General features: G+C 42.0%; 2 protein-coding genes and 1 pseudogene across 2 annotated transcripts in view; 2 read left to right on the top strand and 1 right to left on the bottom strand.

The window, feature by feature from the left end:
- ELP1 (elongator acetyltransferase complex subunit 1) overlaps positions 1–15,270 on the top strand; it is a 63,652-nt gene extending 48,382 nt beyond the window's left edge. Inside the window, exons 30-37 of the mRNA XM_019635871.1 lie at positions 2,285–2,347; positions 2,728–2,788; positions 4,346–4,459; positions 4,979–5,090; positions 6,221–6,348; positions 6,820–6,974; positions 9,040–9,115; positions 14,329–15,270. Of these exons, the coding sequence (XP_019491416.1) occupies positions 2,285–2,347; positions 2,728–2,788; positions 4,346–4,459; positions 4,979–5,090; positions 6,221–6,348; positions 6,820–6,974; positions 9,040–9,115; positions 14,329–14,396 (777 nt within the window). The 3' untranslated portion in view covers positions 14,397–15,270. The remainder of the gene's footprint in view (positions 1–2,284; positions 2,348–2,727; positions 2,789–4,345; positions 4,460–4,978; positions 5,091–6,220; positions 6,349–6,819; positions 6,975–9,039; positions 9,116–14,328) is intronic.
- Positions 10,647–11,741, top strand: LOC109379336 (zinc finger CCHC-type and RNA-binding motif-containing protein 1 pseudogene; annotated as a pseudogene).
- Positions 15,271–18,584: 3,314 nt separating the features above from the next.
- On the bottom strand, positions 18,585–20,019 carry ACTL7A (actin like 7A). The gene has a single exon (XM_019635809.1). The coding sequence runs from the start codon at positions 20,007–20,009 to the stop codon at positions 18,696–18,698; it is 1,314 nt and encodes a 437-aa protein (XP_019491354.1). The 5' UTR covers positions 20,010–20,019; the 3' UTR covers positions 18,585–18,695.

The raw sequence follows: 20,019 nt of genomic DNA, 5'->3' as shown, positions 1-20,019 counted from the left end.
ACACACACACACACACACACACACACTCACACACACACTTGCAGATCAAACAAAGCACATCCTATTGTGTCCCTTTTTGGACCTGTGGTTTGGACCTGTTAGTATGGCATAAGCAAAATGATCGATTGGGATTCGGGAATAAATTTTTTATTTTTATTAAATCTTTTTTTTTCCCTCCAGAATTTTATTGGGGAATTGGGGAGGGAACAGCGCTGGGGAGTCAGGTTGGGGAAGGGGAACAGACAAGTTGCTGTCCTTTTGTTCCTCAGTCTGGTTGTGGAAGGCGTCGCTTCACTGGCCCATGTTGGTATCATCATTGCGCTCTTCCCGGGCGAGGCAGATTGGTTGCCGGCCACTGGACGGCCGCTTATGGCGGCTCTTGGCAGCTCACGGTGGCTGCCGGCCGCTCACACTGGCTGCGGGTCACTCATGGTAGCTCATGGCAGCCCACTGCAGCCCCACTGCAGCCTACCCCATCGCCGGAGACTCATGGCAGCCCAGCTCCAGGTCGAGCTGTTGTTCACCATCTTAGCTGTAGAGGGCGCAGTGTCACTTACCCTAATGTGGGATCTGAATCAGGGCCCTGCTGCTCAGAGCTGGCGTCCCAAGCCAATTCTTAACCAACGTGCCACTCGGCCAGCCCTATTTAATCTTTTAAATTAAAACTTACTTAAAGTAGTATGTATGTATTATAGATTGTTTAAAATGCTGAAAACAAATATAAGAAAATCAAAACACCTATTCCTCCCACTCAGATTGCTGTTATCAGTACCTCTTATTTCCTTCTAGAGCAAACTCTCTCCACACACATATTTTTGCCCAAAATGAAGTTACATTGTTTGTGCCGTGCTGTTTGTAAATTTGCTGTTTGTTTATAATCTTCATCTTTCCATGTTAACGCATTTTAATTTAATCCTTAAAATTTAAGTTCAAGCTCCCTCAATGGTTCCAAATGGTTTACAGTGATTAAGCCAAATTAATTTAAGTATCAGTCTAGGGCCATGATTGTATTTGGTATCTCATGTCCTTTAAATCTCTTATTCTAATGTATACCCCTTGCTCCCCTTTTTATGACAACGACTACTTGAGGAAACTCAGCCAGTTTCTTACAGACAGAGGGTGCCAAAAAAATGTATACACATTTTAAGAGGAAAAAACTGTGTTAAAATTGTAATACTCAATATATACCAATAACAAAAGATGAATACAAATCGTGTTTACAATTTTTTGGCACCCCCGGTGTTTCATCTTTTAAAATGTGTTTTGTTTTATGTGCTTTATAAGTTCATTAAGTAATTATATATTGGAGTACATGATCAAAAGTTTTTACTGGTAAGGGTATAAGCATCAAAAACATTTGAAGACTATCAGATACTTTATTACACTCATTCTTCAGTTTTATGTAGGTTTGAAGTTTTTGGAAATAAAAAGTTGGAGAAAAAAATAAACCTTAAAAGAGCAAGAGGGGACCGGCCAAGTGGCACGTTGGTTAAGAGCTGGCTTGGGACGCCAGCTCTGAGCAGCAGGGCCCTGGTTCGGATCCCACATATGAGGGCCAGTGATGCTGCACCCTCTACAGCTAAGATGGTGAACCACAGCTCGACCTGGAGCTGGGCTGCTGTGAGTTGCTGGCGACAGTGTAGGCTGCAGTGAAGCTGCAGTGGGCTGCCGTAAGCTACCGTGTGTGGCTGGCAGCCAGCGTGAGCAGCTGGCAGCTGGTGTGAGCTGCCAAGAGCCACCGTGAGCAGCTGTCCAGTGATAGGCGACAGATTGCCTCGCCTGGGAAGAGCGCAATGATAACACCAATGTGGGCCAGTGAAGCGACGTCCTCCTCAACTAGACTGAAGAACAAAACGACAGCAACTTGTCTGTTCCCTTCCCCCAATTCCCCAATAAAAACCTTTAAAAAAAAGAGCAAGAGAAAAGTTTAGAAGACTACTATTCTAGTGTACCATTTTTTTCAAGTGTAGACTTGTTAGTCAGGAGCCCACCTAAACCTGGTGATCAAACCTGGTGGTGAAGCTGGGGCAATGGGCATTTTTACAGATCTCTCTGGTGTTTTGATGCTCAGGGCTATAGGGAAATGATACCATGTGGTTTTTTAATTATATCCAGAGTCTATATCTTTCCTTGGTCTTTTGGATCAATATTTATTGAGTATGTACTCTCGGCCAGGCTGGATGCTCAGAATGGGGACTGTCAGGAATAGATGGAAAGGCAGCTAGAAGGGCACCTGACACGCTTGTCTCGGTAACTGTTCTTTTCCTTGGTGCTCCTTTGTCAGGATTATGAAGAAGCTGTGCTCCTGCTGTTAGAAGGAGCTGCCTGGGAAGAAGCTCTGAGACTGGTAAGAACATTACAAACCCTGCCAGTGTGAGGAGCTAAGCAGAGGGAGAGTGCAGGGGAGTCAGCCAGCTGGAGCCCCTTGTCTCCTGAGGCCAGTGAAATGAGGTGGCAGTTCAGGCTCCCAGTCTAAGGATAAGCTGGGTTTTTAAACCAATTAAAAAATTTATTCTTGATGTTTGGCATTAGTCAGTCCTCTAAATGTGCAATATTACTGTTTTCTATTGAAATGAGATGAATTTCCATTGGCTGCCTTATAGGAGCCAGTAATATCCTGAAAAATATCCTGGTCACTCCTTAAAGTGATCCTCTTCTTCCCAAGAATCTCAGCTCTCCAGTGACTTGAAGTTTTCCCGCCTAAAATGACTGTATTTTTCCTTTTAGGTATACAAGTATAACAGACTGGATATTATAGAAACCAACATAAAGCCTTCCATTTTAGAAGGTGAGGTTTACGTTTCAGATAAAATTCTTCATTTGGAAGTAGAGAGATGGGAAGGGGAGAGATAGCAGAGTGTTCCCTGGTATTACATCCTTATTCGTGTTATATGGAGTCAGAATTCCCCGTTGGGTGTAAGATTTAATTCTGATCAGGGTTTTAAAATATGCTAAACTGATAAATGGTAGCACATAAAATATTTGAATGTTAAAAACCTGCAATAAGATATGCTTAAGAATCTTTGTATTTGGAAATAGTTGGTAAACTTGAAATGAACTATATATTAGATAATAGTAGGGCTGCCAGTTAGCTCAGTTGGTTAGAGCATGGTGCTGATAACACCAAGGTTGCCGGTTCAATCCTGCATGGGCCACTGTGAGCTGCGCCCTCCTTAAAAGAGTCAACTATGCCATTACAGCATGAAAGCAATGTGTAACCAATGACCATGGCTGTTCCCCAATAAAAATAATAAAAAAAAAAAATAAATAGTAGTATTATATCAACACTCAATTTTCTGCTTTTAATAATTATATTATAGTTATATTAAATAACATGCTATTAGAGATGCTGAAGTTTTAAGGAGGGAAGGATCACATTTCAATGCCACAAAAATAATACAGTGTGTGTGTGTATATAGAGAGAAACAGGAAGCTAAAATGGCAAAATATTAACAACTGGGAAATCTAGGTGAACAGTTTATGTATGTACATTGGACTATTGGAACCTTTATGTAGTTTTGAAATTTTTGAAAATAAAAAATGAAAGAAGAACCTTTGCAAATGAAGTTGATGGTTCTTAGAGAACAGATGAGTGGTATCAGTTCTAGTTTTAGAATACTCTGGCGTTCACTGTGACTCCTTACAAGCAAGGTGTAACAGGACATCAGTTTGACTTACAGAAATCTTTGGGAGTGGGTTGATTTTCAACTCTGTCTTTTTTAGCACAGTCTACCCTGTAAGTAATGTCCGGCCTTTCTGATATTAACATGTATTCACATTCTTACCCTGCCTGCTTCCTCCTCCCCTATCCTAATTAAAGCTGTGGGAGAGTTCTTTTTGTATCATTCACTTTGAGTACCCTTAGCTGGATACTGAAAGCATCCTTCCTGGCCCTACAGCAGCCCATTAGCCAACTCTTAATTGGAATTCTCCACTATTGAGAACCTAGAAAAATGCTGACAGTTCATCTGCATAGGCTTAATACCAATGTTTAGGAAGCATTTCAGTAACTTTCTTCCTGTTTTTGTTAACAGCCTCCTGTGTACTCTTTACTTGCCAGTCCTATTTTGAGTTAGGTATCAAATCTTTGTTCAGGTGATGTTATAAGTTGAGTGGTACTGAGTATTCTAGTATGTTGTTGATAAACTCTTAAGATCTGGAATCTCAATCTCTAGTTCATTCTCCTAAAATGATGTAGGTTAATGCTCATTAAGGAAAAATCTTGCTTGGAAAACCTAGTAAACTGTTTCTTTTTGTTAAATTCCAACTCCCTTTCTCCTCCTGCTCTAATTTTCTCTGTTTGCGTAAACATCGTGCTGAAATTATTTTTCATCTGCACCCCCAGCTCAGAAAAATTATATGGCATTTCTGGACTCTCAGACAGCCACATTCAGCCGCCATAAGAAACGTTTGTTGGTGGTTCGAGAGCTCAAGGAGCAGGCCCAGCACGTGCATCTGGGTGAGTGTTGCATGAAGTCCATCGATGCTGTGTGTGTGTGGGGGGATTTGCATGAGGCAGGCGACAGCATCACACTCTGTCTTAGCTGCTCCTTGTGCCTCCTGCAGTGTGAGTGCTGTGTCATGGGGCTGCCCAGGCCTTGTTATAGCCCTTAGGGGCTAGGGATGTGTCTGTGTGTCTGGAGGGCTTGGGGGCAGGACCAGGCGCTCATGGGAAGAGCTCTGCCAAGCTTCCCCCCAGCCAACCAGAACGACCGACTCCTGTGCTTTACAAAATGTGTCTCCCTAGTTCCAAAATTTGCTTTGCTTTAAAAAAAGGAAAAGACAAAAGAGGTTTGGTACTGGTGTACAGTAGTAATAACTGTATTTAATATTATCTCGTTTTATCTTGAGATCAACTTTGTAATAATTTTCACCCATCCTTAGATATGCCCTGGTTAACTATAATCCACTTACCCCACTGAACGTAAACCCACTCTAGCAGGGAGTTTTTATTTTATATCTGGTTCTTCTTTTCTAGATGATGAGGTGCCCCATGGGCAAGAGTCAGACCTCTTCTCTGAAACTAGCAGTGTCATGAGTGGCAGTGACATGAGTGGCAGATATTCCCATAGTAACTCCAGGATCTCAGCGTATGTATCATGTTAATCCAGCACACTGACCATGCCCGGGCTAGATGGAGAAAGTACAAGGAAATAGGTCCACTTTCCACCAGGAAGGGGCAGCAGGAGCCAGAGGACATGCCTCGAGGCCACGTGGAAGTTGTGCAAGGACTTTCCCAGCATATCTAAGAGATTCGATTTGGCGTTGCAGTGTTTTCTGCTACAGCTTCATGGCCTGTGTGTGTTTACCCAGTGCCCACAAGGATCTTACACTGGGTACTCAATTTATAAAACATCTGATTTCATTGAACAAATATTAAGGTGACTATATAATATAGGCACTGAAAAAATAAAAAAGATTATAAAGAAAAAAGATTTCAGGCTTCTTCAATTCAAAATCAGGATCGGATTATATAAAATAAGTCATCACACTTTTACTCAGTGTAGCAATTTGTGAGAAGTATTTATTAAACACCTATATGCTCAATTGTAGTGGATGTTACCAAAACCTTTTAAGGAGATTAAGTTATAAGAGCTATAACCTTACTTGGGAGACAGAACAATGCAAGATTATATATAAACTGAATTGTGCTTTAGGAATTCCAACTGGAGATCTAGTGGGGATGTGGGGAGCAATTGGAAACTGTAAGGAAGGCAACTGGAACTGGGCTTTTAAGAGTTGGGGTGAGAGAGTCCCAGACAAAACAAATGGCATGTTAAGGACCTCCAAGGCACGAAAGAATATGGGGTTCATATATATTTTTTTATTCATATTCCAATCTGGCATGTCTGTATCTTATTTAAATTTTATTTTGTTGCCTTTGAAATTGTTTTTTAATTACAAAATTTAAGTTGGGTGTTATTCTATTCATTGTTCTAACTTACTATCAAATGTAACCTCATTTTACTCTGTATTTTAATTAAAATGGCAAGGCCAGACATCAGTTTTTAGGGTTTTCCTTACTACTTTCTGCCTGTAAGACGTGCTTCTCCCAATTTTGTTGTATCACTTTAGCACCTTGTCACCATTTCCCTCAAATACAGATACCATCTGTCAGCACTCTGGTTTCTCAGAAAGTTGGTGGCTGACAGATACATTCATTTTATTATGTTCAGTACAAGGAAAGTCCCTTTTAAAACGTCTCTCTCATTTCTAACAGGCGATCATCTAAGAATCGTCGCAAAGCCGAGCGAAAGAAACACAGTCTCAAAGAAGGGAGTCCCCTGGAGGACCTGGCCCTCTTGGAGGCATTGAGTGAACTGGTACAGGGCACTGAAAAGCTGAAAGGTATGTGCTCAATACTGATGGACGATTCTTGCCCACAGAAAAATAGTGGACAGCACAGAAAGGCAGAGTTCAGTAGAAAATTAAGATACAATTTTCCTAGCTTGAGGATAGACGAAAACTGTCAGCTGGAAGCGTCATTTCAGGGCACCTTCCTGAAACACGCCTTCTCACCTGGTAACCTAGAAGCCTTCTTTCATTGGCATCCACGTACCTGAGCTGTGAGAGCTTAGCCCTGAAGCCAAGATAAAGGATCATGGAGACACTGCTTCCTGCTCAGGCCTCACCGTGTTTGTTTTTGCTTTTGTAGTAGAGTATGTTGATTTACTCCAGCATTTGGGAAGGAAGAAGAAAATGTGGTAGATGGCAACTATAGAGTGATATTAAATGTTTTTTTCTGGGGAAAGAAACTATGTTATGATTCTAGCAATGGAGCTGGGATCACAACTGAATACTCAAATTTCTTTTCTCTAGATGAAATACAGCATATTTTAAAGGTGCTCTTTCTCTTTGAGTTCGATGTGCAAGGAAGGGAATTGCAGAAGGCCTTTGAAGACACTCTGCAGCTCATGGAAAAGTCCCTTCCAGAAATTTGGACTCTCACCTACCAGCAGAATGCAGCTACACCTGTAAGTTGTCCTAAAAGACGAATGTGCATGTTTTCATCATTTCACAGGTTATTTCACTCACACAGACTCTTAAAAGTCAAAGCAAAAGACTTGCCTATTCTTAGGCTTACATTTAAGTCAGTAAGAAGATTTCATATTTGACCAGCACACCTTGGCCTAGGTTAAGTTTGCTTTTATTTCTTCTATCTTCATGAAACAGTGGTATTGGAGAAGATGGAAAAATCAGAGTTGCCCCGACCTTCGATGAGATTGGGGAGGGGGTTGAGGTAGCTAGGACCAGAATTGGCCTCTCACCTCCCTCTTCAGAGTTCTGGGTGGGCTCAGAGTTCTTTAAAGGACCGTAGACAATTGCTTTTCCATTGGTTTTTATGGAAAATTTGACTTTCACTTCTGTGTTTTAATGACAAGCTTTTCTAATTATGTTTAAGGCTGTTTGTGTCCTATTAAGAATTATAATGTATCATTATCTGTTTACTGTTTACACCTCTGCTCAGTTCTCACAACTCAGGTCTATTGTTAAGAGTTTCGATTTGGATTCAGAAAGGCGGGTGTATCAGTCAGGGTCTATTAAGGAGAACAAAGCCCACAGCTGTTGTTTTATCAGACAATTTAATATATGGAATTGGTTCAACAAAAATTGGAGGACTGAAAGGCAAAAGGGAACACACACAGGAGCATTGAGATAGTATCTGTGGGGAGCTGCTTAGAAGGCTGAGGGAGCAAAAAGCATTTGGGATTATTAGAATTTAGAAGCTTGAGGTGGGGCCCTGCTGAGCCTCTGAGAAGGGGGTACCAGCCAGCTGGTGCTGATATTTCTGAGGGGTCTTAATGAGGCTGGTTCTAAGTGTGTAGAAATAAACGGAAGATGGAATGAACAGCTGCCGCCCAGGTGAAGAGCTACTGTGGAAAGAAAGGAAGTGAATAAAGGAGCAGATTCATTCTCCTCCAGCCCTGCAGGCTCCCTCTGGGGTCTGTTGGCAGAACATAGCGGAGCCAGGTAAAAGGAGGAGTGTTTTCTCAGGCTCCCAGTTCCAGTATCGCGAGCGGTGTGCAGAAGGGAGAGTTGGAGCTGAGAGACAGTTGGTGATCAGCTTGCTGGTTAGACACACAAGTTTACTGGGCCTAGACTTCCTTAGTTATCAATGTGGATAGTACTTCCCCTTGTATTTCACTGGGGTGTTTTGAAGGTTCCATAAAAGGATAGGTGTAAAAGCATCTTATAAGCCATATACATAAAAGCAACTGAGAATCAATACCCCCACAAATACTTGAATTTAATAGGTATTTCCTAGAAGAAAAGTGATCACTCTCAAACCTATCGTGGTTTCGAAGCTAACGATTTATAATGCTTCCCCATGCCCTCCCCTCCCTCTTGTATTCAGATCGTATTAACTTCTAAGTCCCCACCTTATGAGTCTTTTAGGGAAAATGTCCAGGACAATTGTGTCTTTGTTTTGGTTGGTGCAGCATGGTAATTGCCTGTGTGCAGGATACCATGAGTGACCTGGACATGCTTTGAGTCCGTGACATTGCTGCTTAGTGGTCACCAGGGGGCTGCATGCACTTCAGTCTGCAGAGCTGCATGAAGGCAACGCAGAGGGCCCGGCCTGTGCACACCGAGGCCTGTGCAAGCGTGGAGCTCCTGTAGTCTCTTGTTTTACCTTGATCGCATGTGCAGTTTTTAGTCTGTGATATGTACATATTTATTTTAATATAAAAACCCATACAAATCTTTTGAGTTCAACTTGGTGGTGTGGAACTGTTCTTCCTCCCCTCAGGGTGTGGCTTGCTTATTTGGAAAGGATCAGGCATATAACATTGTAGATTTTCTCTTTTTTACCCCCATCATTACTTTAGTCTTCTGATAGAAAGGAGATTTGGAGATCTGAGTCGAGACTGGAGAAACTGGCAAATTAAAGTCACCTAAGAAAAGAGAATTACTGGGTTTGATGCCATACCATTGAAAACAGTGGGCTACCTACTGTAGGTAGAAGTCTGGCCATTGGTATTGCACTAGTCAGAAGTGGAAGATAAGCTTTGCTGATACAGTCTACTTTCTACTTAGGTTCTAGGTCCCAATTCTACTGCAAACAGCATCATGGCTTCTTATCAACAACAGAAGACTGCAGTTCCTGTTCCTGGTTAGTATTTTTTCCCCTCTAAATGATTATCAGTACTACACAGAAAGAATATCTGTACGGGTTGAGAAGGTCAGCAGTATAAGGCCAGATAGGATACTCAGTACACATTTAGTAAAATCAGTTTAAGCTTCTAGTGTTGGGAAGTTGGGTGGGGTGGGGAATCCAACATGACATTAAACTTATGATTTTTTTTAAAAATTGTCCTGACATACACTAGTCAGTATAATGGCATACATTCTTCTATACTCTCCCATAGCATCTAAATGGTCTAATTTACACATACATTTTAAAGATTCTTTGCATCATCATTTGTAGCTATTGGCAGATATGCATTGCATCTTGGGGACATTTTCATATCCTTCCTTAAGAGCGGAACCTTTTTAATAATCTTTAGGATTGACAATGTAATTAACAGAAGGCAAATCCAAAGAATGTTAATATTTTATCTGCATTTCCAATTTAATTATACCTCAGATGTGTTGTTTGATTATCGGGGGAGATGATTCTCAATTACATTACATATTCCTAAAAGTTAAAAGCCCTAAAGACTGTCTTTGGAAAGTTGGCAGAAACTTTTAACAGTTCATTTGGTGCCTGAATATTTGCCTTTTGGGTGGATCATTAGGCATACCAACCTTTCTTAGCTTTCAAAGTTAGTGATATATTCTAAAATTATTGGCAGTTTTTACTACTGTTGTTTGCATTTTCTAGCGTATGACAGGCAGTGTTCTGAAATTTTTTCATTTAAATGCTGTGTTGTAATAGCATTCTGATGACATTTGAAGTAGCCTTTGGGGGTTCAAATTAAGTTTAATTTTAATGGCTTATGTTGCTACCAGGAATAATTACCTTCCATCCAGCTAAGCTCATATATCCAGACAATAACTACTATTTCCCTAGCTCCCCTTCTTCCTGGAAGAAGCAGCTTCCTGACAAGCTGCCTTTGGCACCAGCCCCAAAACTTACATTTATTTCTGAGATGCTAAAATTGTGTCTTAGATTTGAGGCAGATTGGCAGTTACCGTATTTCCCCATGTATAAGACGCACCCTTTTTTGAAAATTTTGGGGTCTAAAAACTGGGTGCATCTTATACAGTGGTTGTATGAGCACAAAAACAAATGCAAAAAAAAGCAGGAAATGCAAGTAAAAAAAGCTACAACCACTGTATAAGACGCACCCAGTTTTTAGACCCAAAATTTTTTGAAAAGGGATGCGTCTTACACATGGGGAAATACGGTCTTTAGTTTGCACTGTGTCCAACCCAGCTGTGATTGCTGCCTTGTTTCCTCATCACTGGCCTGATCCTGACCTCTAGGTCAAGTCCACTTACACCTTTCCCTGGGGTAATACAGATGACTTTATCAAGGAGAACTTCCATTTCCCAGCTGAGCCTTAAAGACTAATATTTTGAGGCTCCTCGTTATCTGAGTATGTATTATCAATGTCCTTGTGGTTATAAGATTGTGTAGGAAAAGAGAAGTTCTCATAATCCCAAAATGGGCAAATTAACTACTCACAAAATTAGTCCCATTCAAATATTCCTCAGCTGCCCCTCCCCAGCTAACAGTGGTGGTTAAGTGCACTCACTCATCCCCACGCGTGCAGTCAGTGACTTGATGGGGCATTTTCTCTGATTCTTTCATGTTGACGATGCAGTGCAACATCATACAGATCAATTGCAAGTCTTGCAAAACTAACATTTTATAAAATGGATTCAAGTGTTTTCAGGGAAGTGCTTAAATTTTAGCTGAGTTGGACTTGTTACAATTGATGACAAAATAAGTCCTTCAAATCAGAATGACTATCAAAGGATTAAGAAGAGTCCTTGGAAGTCTCCCGTCTCCTCTGCAGCACCTGACCCCTCCCAGTACCCGTGGTTTGAAGGCCGCTGTGACAGGTGAGGAATAGTTGGTGTTGAGCCCCTACTGAGCCAAGGGTTCACGCTCTTCTGCTCTCCTGGCACGCCTGCCTAAAGAAATGAGTGGTTGATTGGCCCCCAGTAAAAGCAAGTGTATGTATCCAACTTGCCCTTTGCCCTGACCAACAGAGACTTACACTGAACATTTTCCAAGCACGGCAAAGCTGTAAAGGTTGCTCTAATGAAAGAAACATACCAGGAAGATTAAAGGAGTTGTATTCTATTTTCGGATCAAGACTGCAAAAAATTGTACCAGGGCAATAAACAACACAGTTATTTGGAAGAGTGATAAAAGCAAGCATTGCTATTGACAATGGAAGAGCAGTGGAGTTCACCCAAAGGGGAAACTACTTTGATAAATCTAAGTGTTATGAATATGGGGAAAATGGACACTTAAGTTGTGCCTGTCTTAAAAATATGCTTGGAGAATGCGGACCTCTAAAGAAGAAAGAGAAAAAGAAAAGAAAGAAATCCAGAACCAGAAGAAGTTGAAGAAGTAGAAGAAAGTGCAGGTGAAGGGGAAGATCCTGCCCTTGACAGCCTCCATCAGGCATAGCTTTGCAGCGAGCCAGACTTGAAGAAGAACCAAAAAAATGGAAACCAGGTTCAGGAGGTCCCTCAAAAATCAGATGATTCAAGACACCCCAGGATAAAGAGAAGCACATATTTCAGTGATGAGGAAGAACTTAGTAAATAAAGTCATATTTATTATATAAGTATCATTAAAAAATTTTTTAAAATCTTGGAGTACCAAGTTTAGTTGGGAACTGAAGATTACTTTTAGAATTTGAGTATAAGAATACTTAGTACCAAATAATTTTTTTACTATAAAATAGTTCATAGGAAATTGAAAAGAAGTTTTAAAGTATCATGTTTCTATCTTGCCTTAGCAAAGTAATAAAAATCAAGATTTGCTAATAACCATTAATCTTGAAAACAGTTTATATGAATAAAAAAGGAAACAATACTATCTAGCACAGTAACGCTATTGTCATCCCCAGAGAAAAAAGATTTGTTTGGGGCAGCCAGTTAGATCAGTTGGTTAGAGCACAGACTTATAACACCAAGGTTGCCGGTTTGATCCCCGCATGGGTCACTGAGCTGTGCCCTCCACAACTAGATTGAAGCAACAACTTGACTTGGAGCTGATGGGTCCTGGAAAAATACACTGTTCCCCAATAAAAAAAAAAAGATTTGTTTGAGAATTATAAGTTTATTCATGTCTGATTGGTTTACAAGAGGACGTTTAAAATAAATTTCATCTTTAAAACATAAACTTCATGAAGACTCTGAAAAAGTTTAATGATTTGTTATTAAGTGTTAATAAATTTTTCAAGGGAATTTTGGTTTAAAAAAAAAGAAGTCCTTGGAAGAGTTGATAAAGCTCTCAAAGTATTTTTATAAACATGACTCTGTGCTGTGAAATCCACACTTGGAAGTGTGGATGATGTCCTGCTGTCATATAGTTTGTTGGAATAATTACTTTCCCGCCTAAAGTGAATATGTGGCATTTCTTCTTAGTTAAGACTAGGAATCAAATATAGTTGTAGTTATGCCTAATTTTTAAAAATAAAATAGAATTTTTTTTTTACAATGTGACTTTATTTTATTAGTTTTAGGTGGACAAAACAATGCAATAGTTATACTTTTCACCCCTCACAAAATGACTACCCCCTCCCCCATCCACTGCCCTCCCACCCCCAATATCATACATATCTATTACAAATTCCATTGACTCCACTCCCCACACTATACTCCACATCCCGTCACTATATATATATTAAATTATAATTGACATACAATATTATACAATGGCAGCTTCAGCTGTACAGTGCAGTGGTCAAGCCTCTACACTGTCCATGAAGTGGTCTCCCTAACAAGTCATGTGACCATCTGACACCCTAAAAAATGTTTACAACATTATTGATTATATTCCCAAACTGACTTTCGTATCCCTGTGGCAATATTGTACTTACCTATTTACGCTGTCTAATCCCTTCCCCTTCTCCTTCATCCCCACCCCCCCCAACTAGCAACCCTCAGGTTTTCCTCTGTGTCTCTGAGACCATTTCTGTTTACAATACTCATTTATTCAGTTCTTTAGATTCCACATATAAGTGAGATCATACGATATTTGTCTTTCTCTGACATTTCATTTAGAATATTTTTATAACTTGTTTCTTGTTTCAAAAAAAAAAGATGAAATCTCAATCAAAGTTTAATGACCGCTTAACATGAAATTATGGGTCTTGTTGACAATGAGTATATTTAAGTAGCCTTTTCCAGTATCAGTATTCTTAAATAAGCAAGACCTCCTGTGGTCTTTTGTCTGTATCATTTTTTGTTTGGGGGAGTAGAGAGCAGTATTGCATGTGAAATTATAAAACTGATAGGAATAGTAGAAGAAATCTGGATTGTACAGAAAAGTATGTCAAAGAAAATTAAAATTTGATGATTTCTAGTCACGTGTATACATACATGTGTTTATGTATAATATGAAAATCATGTTTTTAAAAACATTTTTCTTGATCATTTTTCTCACATTGTTAAATATTCTAGTAAATAAGTTTTAATGCTCATATGTACAAATGTACTCTTGGAAGTTTATCATGAATAATGCTAAGGTAACATCTTTATATATACACATATTTTCTCATATTTCTGCTTCCTTATATGATTCTTACTTAGATAAGAGACTCCACAAATCTAACTGAAAGAGGGTCTGGGAGTTGTGACTATTTCCCCCCAACCATCCCCCCCCCCCTCCATTTACATTTTTTAAAATAGGGACGTTTTTATTGATCAGTGTGTTTGTAGAGTTTTTTGGTCTTATTTTCTGGCCATTAACTTACTGAATACAAGTTACCACATTTCTTTTACTCTTACAATTGAAATGTATAGTGAAATGTACAGATTTTAGGTGTGTAATTGATGAGATTTAATAAATGTATATGGCCTTGTAATCACCATCACCACCCATTTAAAATACAGAACCTGCTCCCACTTTAAATCAGCCAGTGGGCGCTTTTTCTTCTGCTGTCCCATGTGCCTGAGGTTGCACTGGAATTCCTCTTCTCAGGGCAGGGCCTCCAGGCTGTTTGCTCTGGCTGGAGGTTGCAAAGTAAAGGAAGCATTAAGTCTGGGTCTGAGGGTCGTCTTTTAACTCTGGTTCTGAGGGTCGCCCTGTGGTTGCAGAGCCCAGTAGTCTAGTTTTAGATTAATAGAGTTAACTGCCTTAGCTCCCGCCAATAAGAAAGAGTGTGTCTCTCACCATTTTCCTTTCCTTTGTTTTAGATGCTGAGCTTTTTATACCGCCAAAGATCAACAAAAGAACCCAGTGGAAACTGAGCCTTCTCGAGTGACTCTGACCCTAGCTAGGAGGGCTCCGCAGAGAAGACCATTTTGTTTCCACTCCTCACCCCTCGAGGCCTGGCTGTGAGAACTGGGAAGAGTAAGGTGATGATGTACCTTAGCACTGCAGAGAGCTGCTCTGCTCAGCCGGCTTCAGCAGACACCAAGCAATTCTATTCTATTTTGCATATAGTTTTAATCATTAGCAAAACTTTAATGTTTAACCAATAGAGCACCATTTTGTAAGAATTACTGTTTTTTTATTTCATGCTGTTTGAGAGCATATTTCTGGTATGTATGGTAATCAGGAAATTGGGTTTCATTCCCAGTTATAGGTCTGATTCCTATTGGGACCTTAGACAACTCATGTAATTGCTTTGTGTCTCAGTTAATTGGGAATAATGTTTCATGGCTTCTACCTCAAAAATGTGAAGATAAGTAAAGTCATGTTTTTAAATTGCTTCACGTTCCTGGCGGAGAGCAGTATGGATAAACAACATGGCTATTAGTGCACCAACATTTGGTCATATTTAATCACTTAAATGATTTTACCTTGAACTAAAGCAGAATTAAAAGCTAAACATATCCTTGGAATTCTAAGCTGTTATTTTGTCGTATCTTACCAGGTTGTGTGCTTCCAGTTATAACTAGGTTGAGCCTTCTATCGCTACAGTGTCCACAGGGACTGTTTTCATCTGTGAAATTTTCTGCCAGAGAGTCAGCAGAGCAGATTAGAATTTCTGAAACAGTATCATGCACAGTTGTAACAGTGAGCAGTGTATCATATGGCGTGTACAGTTGTAAGTTATTCCTTTTTCTCCAAATATTGCTGCTTTTAACATAATGTTTTTGTCAGTGTGTAGGCCATTCCACTTATTTTTCTTTATGGTGCTTAACAGAACTCTGCCTTTTAGGTTTTTTTTTTTTTTGGACGAAATGAGAATGTTTTCTCTTTTTGTTGAGCCTAGGAAAAGCTCAGTTCATTTTGACAATCGTTTGGTGGCTGATTCTTAGGTAAGGTTAAAAATTTCCTCCATGCCTGTAATACCAGAACCGGATGTTCATTACTGTACCTAAGCTGACAGGAAGTACTGCTTTTGATTCTCAGAGTATAGATGTCTCTGGAATTGTAATTTAAGGCTTCCCCTAATGTAGCACAGTGTTAGCTCTAGAATCTAGATATGTTCAGTGTGTAATTCATCTTTTCTGTGTGTCTGAAAATTCTCACAAAATAATAGAAGAAAAAAAAAAAGGTATATCCTGCTTTGGAGAAATCTATTTTTTGACTCCTATCCATAATGGACTTGCTGTAATAAAGTGCCCAGCACTGAAAGGCTGAAAGTGCTTTGTGACTCCTCTTTGGCATGGGTAGATGAACATAGTAATGTATATGACATTTTAATGTGTTCTAGTGCTCCTGCTATGGATAACAGAACAGAGACTCATGCGAATGGATTCGAAATACAAGCAAATGTACTTCTTGATAATAGTGTTACTTCATGGATATTCAGTTTCCTTAAAATAATGTATTGAAGAAGCAAAACAATTTTGTGTGAATACAAATTACTGTCAATGACTATCTCTCTCATCGGAGCAAGACGGAATTTTGTTCATTTGGAGAAGCCGCAGGCGGGAGCAGACCTTCCACGCTGAAGGCAGAGTCAGGGAAGAATTCAGGGGGGAAAATGCAGGTGTGGGAAGTGGGGAAACTGCCGAGTGTGATGAATGCTTAATTTGGGGGAAAGAGTCTGTCAGGTTCTAGGAGACAGTGTCTAACTTTTCCCCCAAATGTGTACGCTGTCCCAAAGCAAGTTCATGCTGCAATAAGCTAAACGCCTCAGTTATTTTGCTGGTCCCATGGAGGCAGCTTTGCTCAGGTGCTCGGCATCAAGTGGTAACTTGCAGAGGCCTGTCTCCTGTAATCAAAGTGAATTGTAAATTGACGCTTTTTAAGAAACTAAGGCAGGAGCTAGTGTTTGTATCATGTCTTTATGGGTATAGCTTGGTGTCATTTCTTCCCACTGCCACATATTTTAAAATATTTTCCGTACACACACGCACGCACTTGTATTTTGTGTGTGTGTGTGTGTGTGCACACGCGCACACACATGCACACATTTGAGGGATTTTTAATAGCCATAATTGAAGAGGGTGTTTTTAAAAATACATAAAACTGATGGTTTTTAGTAATTTAAGTCATTTGGTCATTTAAGACTAACTTTGGGAAGCAAAAGGAGCTTCCCCCTCCTGTGCCGCCCCGTAGACCTCTGTGCTTCACTAGAAGCGCCGCCTGGGCAAGGCCTCGGGGTCTTCGGTTGTCCTTGCTTGTCTGCGTATCGTTAGACCGGGGGTGAGGATGAAGGTCTTAGAAGCTAGGTACCATAAACAACCGAGATGCCGCAGGCAAGCCAAAGTGCGTACGGCCACGCCTGGCCCACTGGAGACCTGCTCTTGGGCCTGTGTTCTCTCTGCTCCCCCAGCCGTGCCTGTGGCTCAGGGGGGCCACTCCACCATTACTCCTACTGGCTCCGAAGCCTTCCTGAACAACTAAAGATGTCCTCCTGGCACACAGGAAAGAACAAGGCCCACTTCAGTGTCCTTGGACAAAGTCATTTCATCTCGTTGAGTCTTGCCTTCCTACATCCTTGTGTGCCTATTGGGCTAAGCTGGCTTCCAACAGCCTTGGCACTGCTGACATTTGGGGTCACATCATTCTTTGTTTAGGGGCCTGTCTTGTGAGTGTAGGTTGTTTACCTGTATCCCTGGCCTCTACTCGCTAGATGACAGTACTAGTACCCCCCACTCCTGTTATGACAACCAAAAATACCTTCAGACGTTGCCAGATGTCCCCTGGGGTCAAAATTGCCCCCATTTGAGAAGCACTGGGTGAACATGACTGCTAAAGACTTACTAAAAGTATTCATTATTTCTTTGTGAGGAGGATTCTTTTTTGCTACAAGGGTGATTGTATAAAGATCAAGTGAGAGAGTTCATAAAAGTGTTTTGAAAGATGACACAGTTGCTCAGCCCTATATTGGTACTTTTCATTCTAAAATGCAGTATAGTGTTCAGGCCAAGGATGGCTGGTGCGTCCTACCCCGAGAGCCACCTCCCCTGCCTCCTCTCACCAAGACTGTCCCTTTCGGGTGGGATCTTGGGATCAGAGAGCCTTAAGGGATCTGAAAATGGCATGTTTCTGTGTGATTGGTTTCCTCTGTCAGCCTATGTATTTTATTTTCTGCATTTAAAAATATGCAGAGGAGGAATCCATAGGCTTGATCACCCTGCCAACGAGGTCCAAAGGTTAAGAATTAACCAAACTTCAACCCGCCCATCAGTGAATTTCATGGAGTGTTGCCAGTAGAGTGGTGTGGGCAGAAACTAAGGTGAACAAGACGTATCTTTCTCAAGTCCATGTACCCAACTCCTAGCTGATCATTTGATGCCCCAGAGTAAGGTTTAGTCATCCTTTCTGAACTGGAGGGCGCCAGGTGCCCTTCTGCAGCTGTCTTTGCTCCCGTCGTCCAGCTTGCTGGTGCCAGCCAGCTGTGCCTGCTCACCACACCTGCATCCAGCGCCACACACTTCGGTTACTCAGGGCTGTCCGGGCAAATGTGAAGGCCCTGAAGATGGTTCTGCAGGGCTTCTCCCTGGGGATGGTAGCGACGCCATAGCTCACCTGTGAGTGTTTGAACGTGTACCTTTGGGGGTGTACATGAGACTTAAGACCATAGTAACCCTTTTGGGCTCCTGTGTAAGAGGTGGAAGTTTACAAGCTAATACTGGCTAACAACTCCTGTGATCACCTCCTAGAGGCCAGACACTGGTATTCAGGTGCCGTGTGGGACAGTGAACCATTATAGCACACTTCCTATTGGTGTTCACCAAAGGGGTGTTAGACGCCACAACAGCATTTACTCTCTAATTTGTCTTCATCACACTCCCACTTCCAGGCAAATTTTAACATGACAGTAGTTCCTAAAGTAGGAAATACACAAAATAAGGGACAGAGAAATATTAGAGCTAGTTTTTCCCAAGAATGTTTAAGCAGTAGACACGTAATGCATGTCTTTTTCGTCCGCCGTCCACCCCACCACCTCCATTTTTGTGTTGGCAAATGTGTATTTTAAGGCAGATGCTGCATAGATGAGGTTGTTTTCATTAAGTCAGAAAATACAGAAACACTGTGGAGGGGACAGGATTGTTTAATACTGCCGAGTGACCATGCTGGCTCGGCTCTCCATGTGTGGAATGGGTGCTCACCCAGCAAAGGTGACACATGGCAACCGCAGCGACCAGGGTTCAGCAGTTCAGAAGCACTTTCGGTAGATGAAGAAAGGCCCGTGTTCCTCGTACTCAGAGCGAAGGACCCACAGGGGTTGGAAACCCTGAAGCGATGCCAGGATGGAGCCACCTGTCCACACTGCAGTGTCTCTTCCGGGCAACACGTTTACCTGGGGGGTGTCATTGGGACACATGCTGCTCAGCTCCTTCTGCAGGCGGTTCGGGAAGCCGCTGAGCATCGTGCTCCCCCCGCAGAGCAGGATGTTCCCCATGAGGTCCCGTTTGAGGGCGATGTCACACTTGTTAAGGCAGGACACTGTCTGGGTGTGGAGGCCCAGCTGCATGGACTTGATCAGAGAAGGCTTGAAGAACATCTCTGAGCAGAGGAACCTTTCCTGGTACAGGTGGATCTCCTGCCCATCCGGCAGCGTGTACTGCATTGCATGCTCGGTAGCTGGGTCTTTCTTCTCTTCGATGGGGTCCAGGGCCACATAGCAGCATTTCTCCTTGATGTCCTCCACAATGGCCATGTGGTCCTTGGTGAAGTGTTTTCCCGCATTGTTCATCAGGCTCATCAAGTAGGCTGTCAGATCAGAGCCTGCATAGTCCAGCCGTCCGGTGATGCTGGGCAGAGGATAGCCCTCATAGATGGGGACTACGTAGGACACGCCGTGGCCCACCTCCACGACCATGCCGGATGTCCTTCCGTATGAGTACATGGACAGGCGGGACTGGTAGGCGATGTGCATCGCAGGCGTGCTGAAAGTTTCAAACAGCATCTCAGCGTATTTGTCTCTGTTGGTGTGTGGGCTGAGGGGTGGGTCTGAAACCAAGACCGCATGCTCCTGTGGGGCGATCTTCATCTCCTGATGGAAGAGATATTCCCAGATATCCTGCACCGAATCCCAGTCCACGATGATGCCGTGCTGCAGAGGGTTTGTTAGCTTGAGACGAACCTCTGGATTGAGGAGCTCCTGACCCACGAATGTCTCCTTGCGATTGTCCCCGGTTTTGGCGGTCTCCATGTATGGTTTGCCCACTGTCGATGAGATCTTGTGGCTGGGCTTTGGCAGCCCAGCAAAGCCACATTTACAGTAGCCGGTGCCAAGGTCCACAACCACCGCTTTGGTCATGACTGTCCTGGGCTTCTTGACTGCTGTTGATTTGGTAGGTTCTTCCGGCTCCAGACGGCGGACCCACACGGCCCGCTTGGCTGGGCCCTCCTTCAAGGAGGCGGTCTGGGTGACAAGTGTGTGTGGGGAGGCCTGCTCACCCTCTCTCTTGACAGGCCCATCCCCTATGATTGCTGTCTGTGGAGCCCACACACTATCAAGAGCCATCTTGCTTTCA

This window comes from Hipposideros armiger, unplaced genomic scaffold, assembly GCF_001890085.2.
Source record: "Hipposideros armiger isolate ML-2016 unplaced genomic scaffold, ASM189008v1 scaffold_24, whole genome shotgun sequence".
In the NCBI taxonomy this organism is placed as follows: Eukaryota; Metazoa; Chordata; class Mammalia; order Chiroptera; family Hipposideridae; genus Hipposideros; species Hipposideros armiger.
The sequence above is the reverse complement of the archived record's forward strand: the minus strand, read 5'-3'. Positions and strand labels throughout refer to the sequence as shown.

What these genes read in the sequence shown, in the direction of transcription:
- ACTL7A (XM_019635809.1), bottom strand. Translation starts at nt 20,009, where the DNA reads ATGGCTCTTGATAGTGTGTGGGCTCCACAGACAGCAATCATAGGGGAT.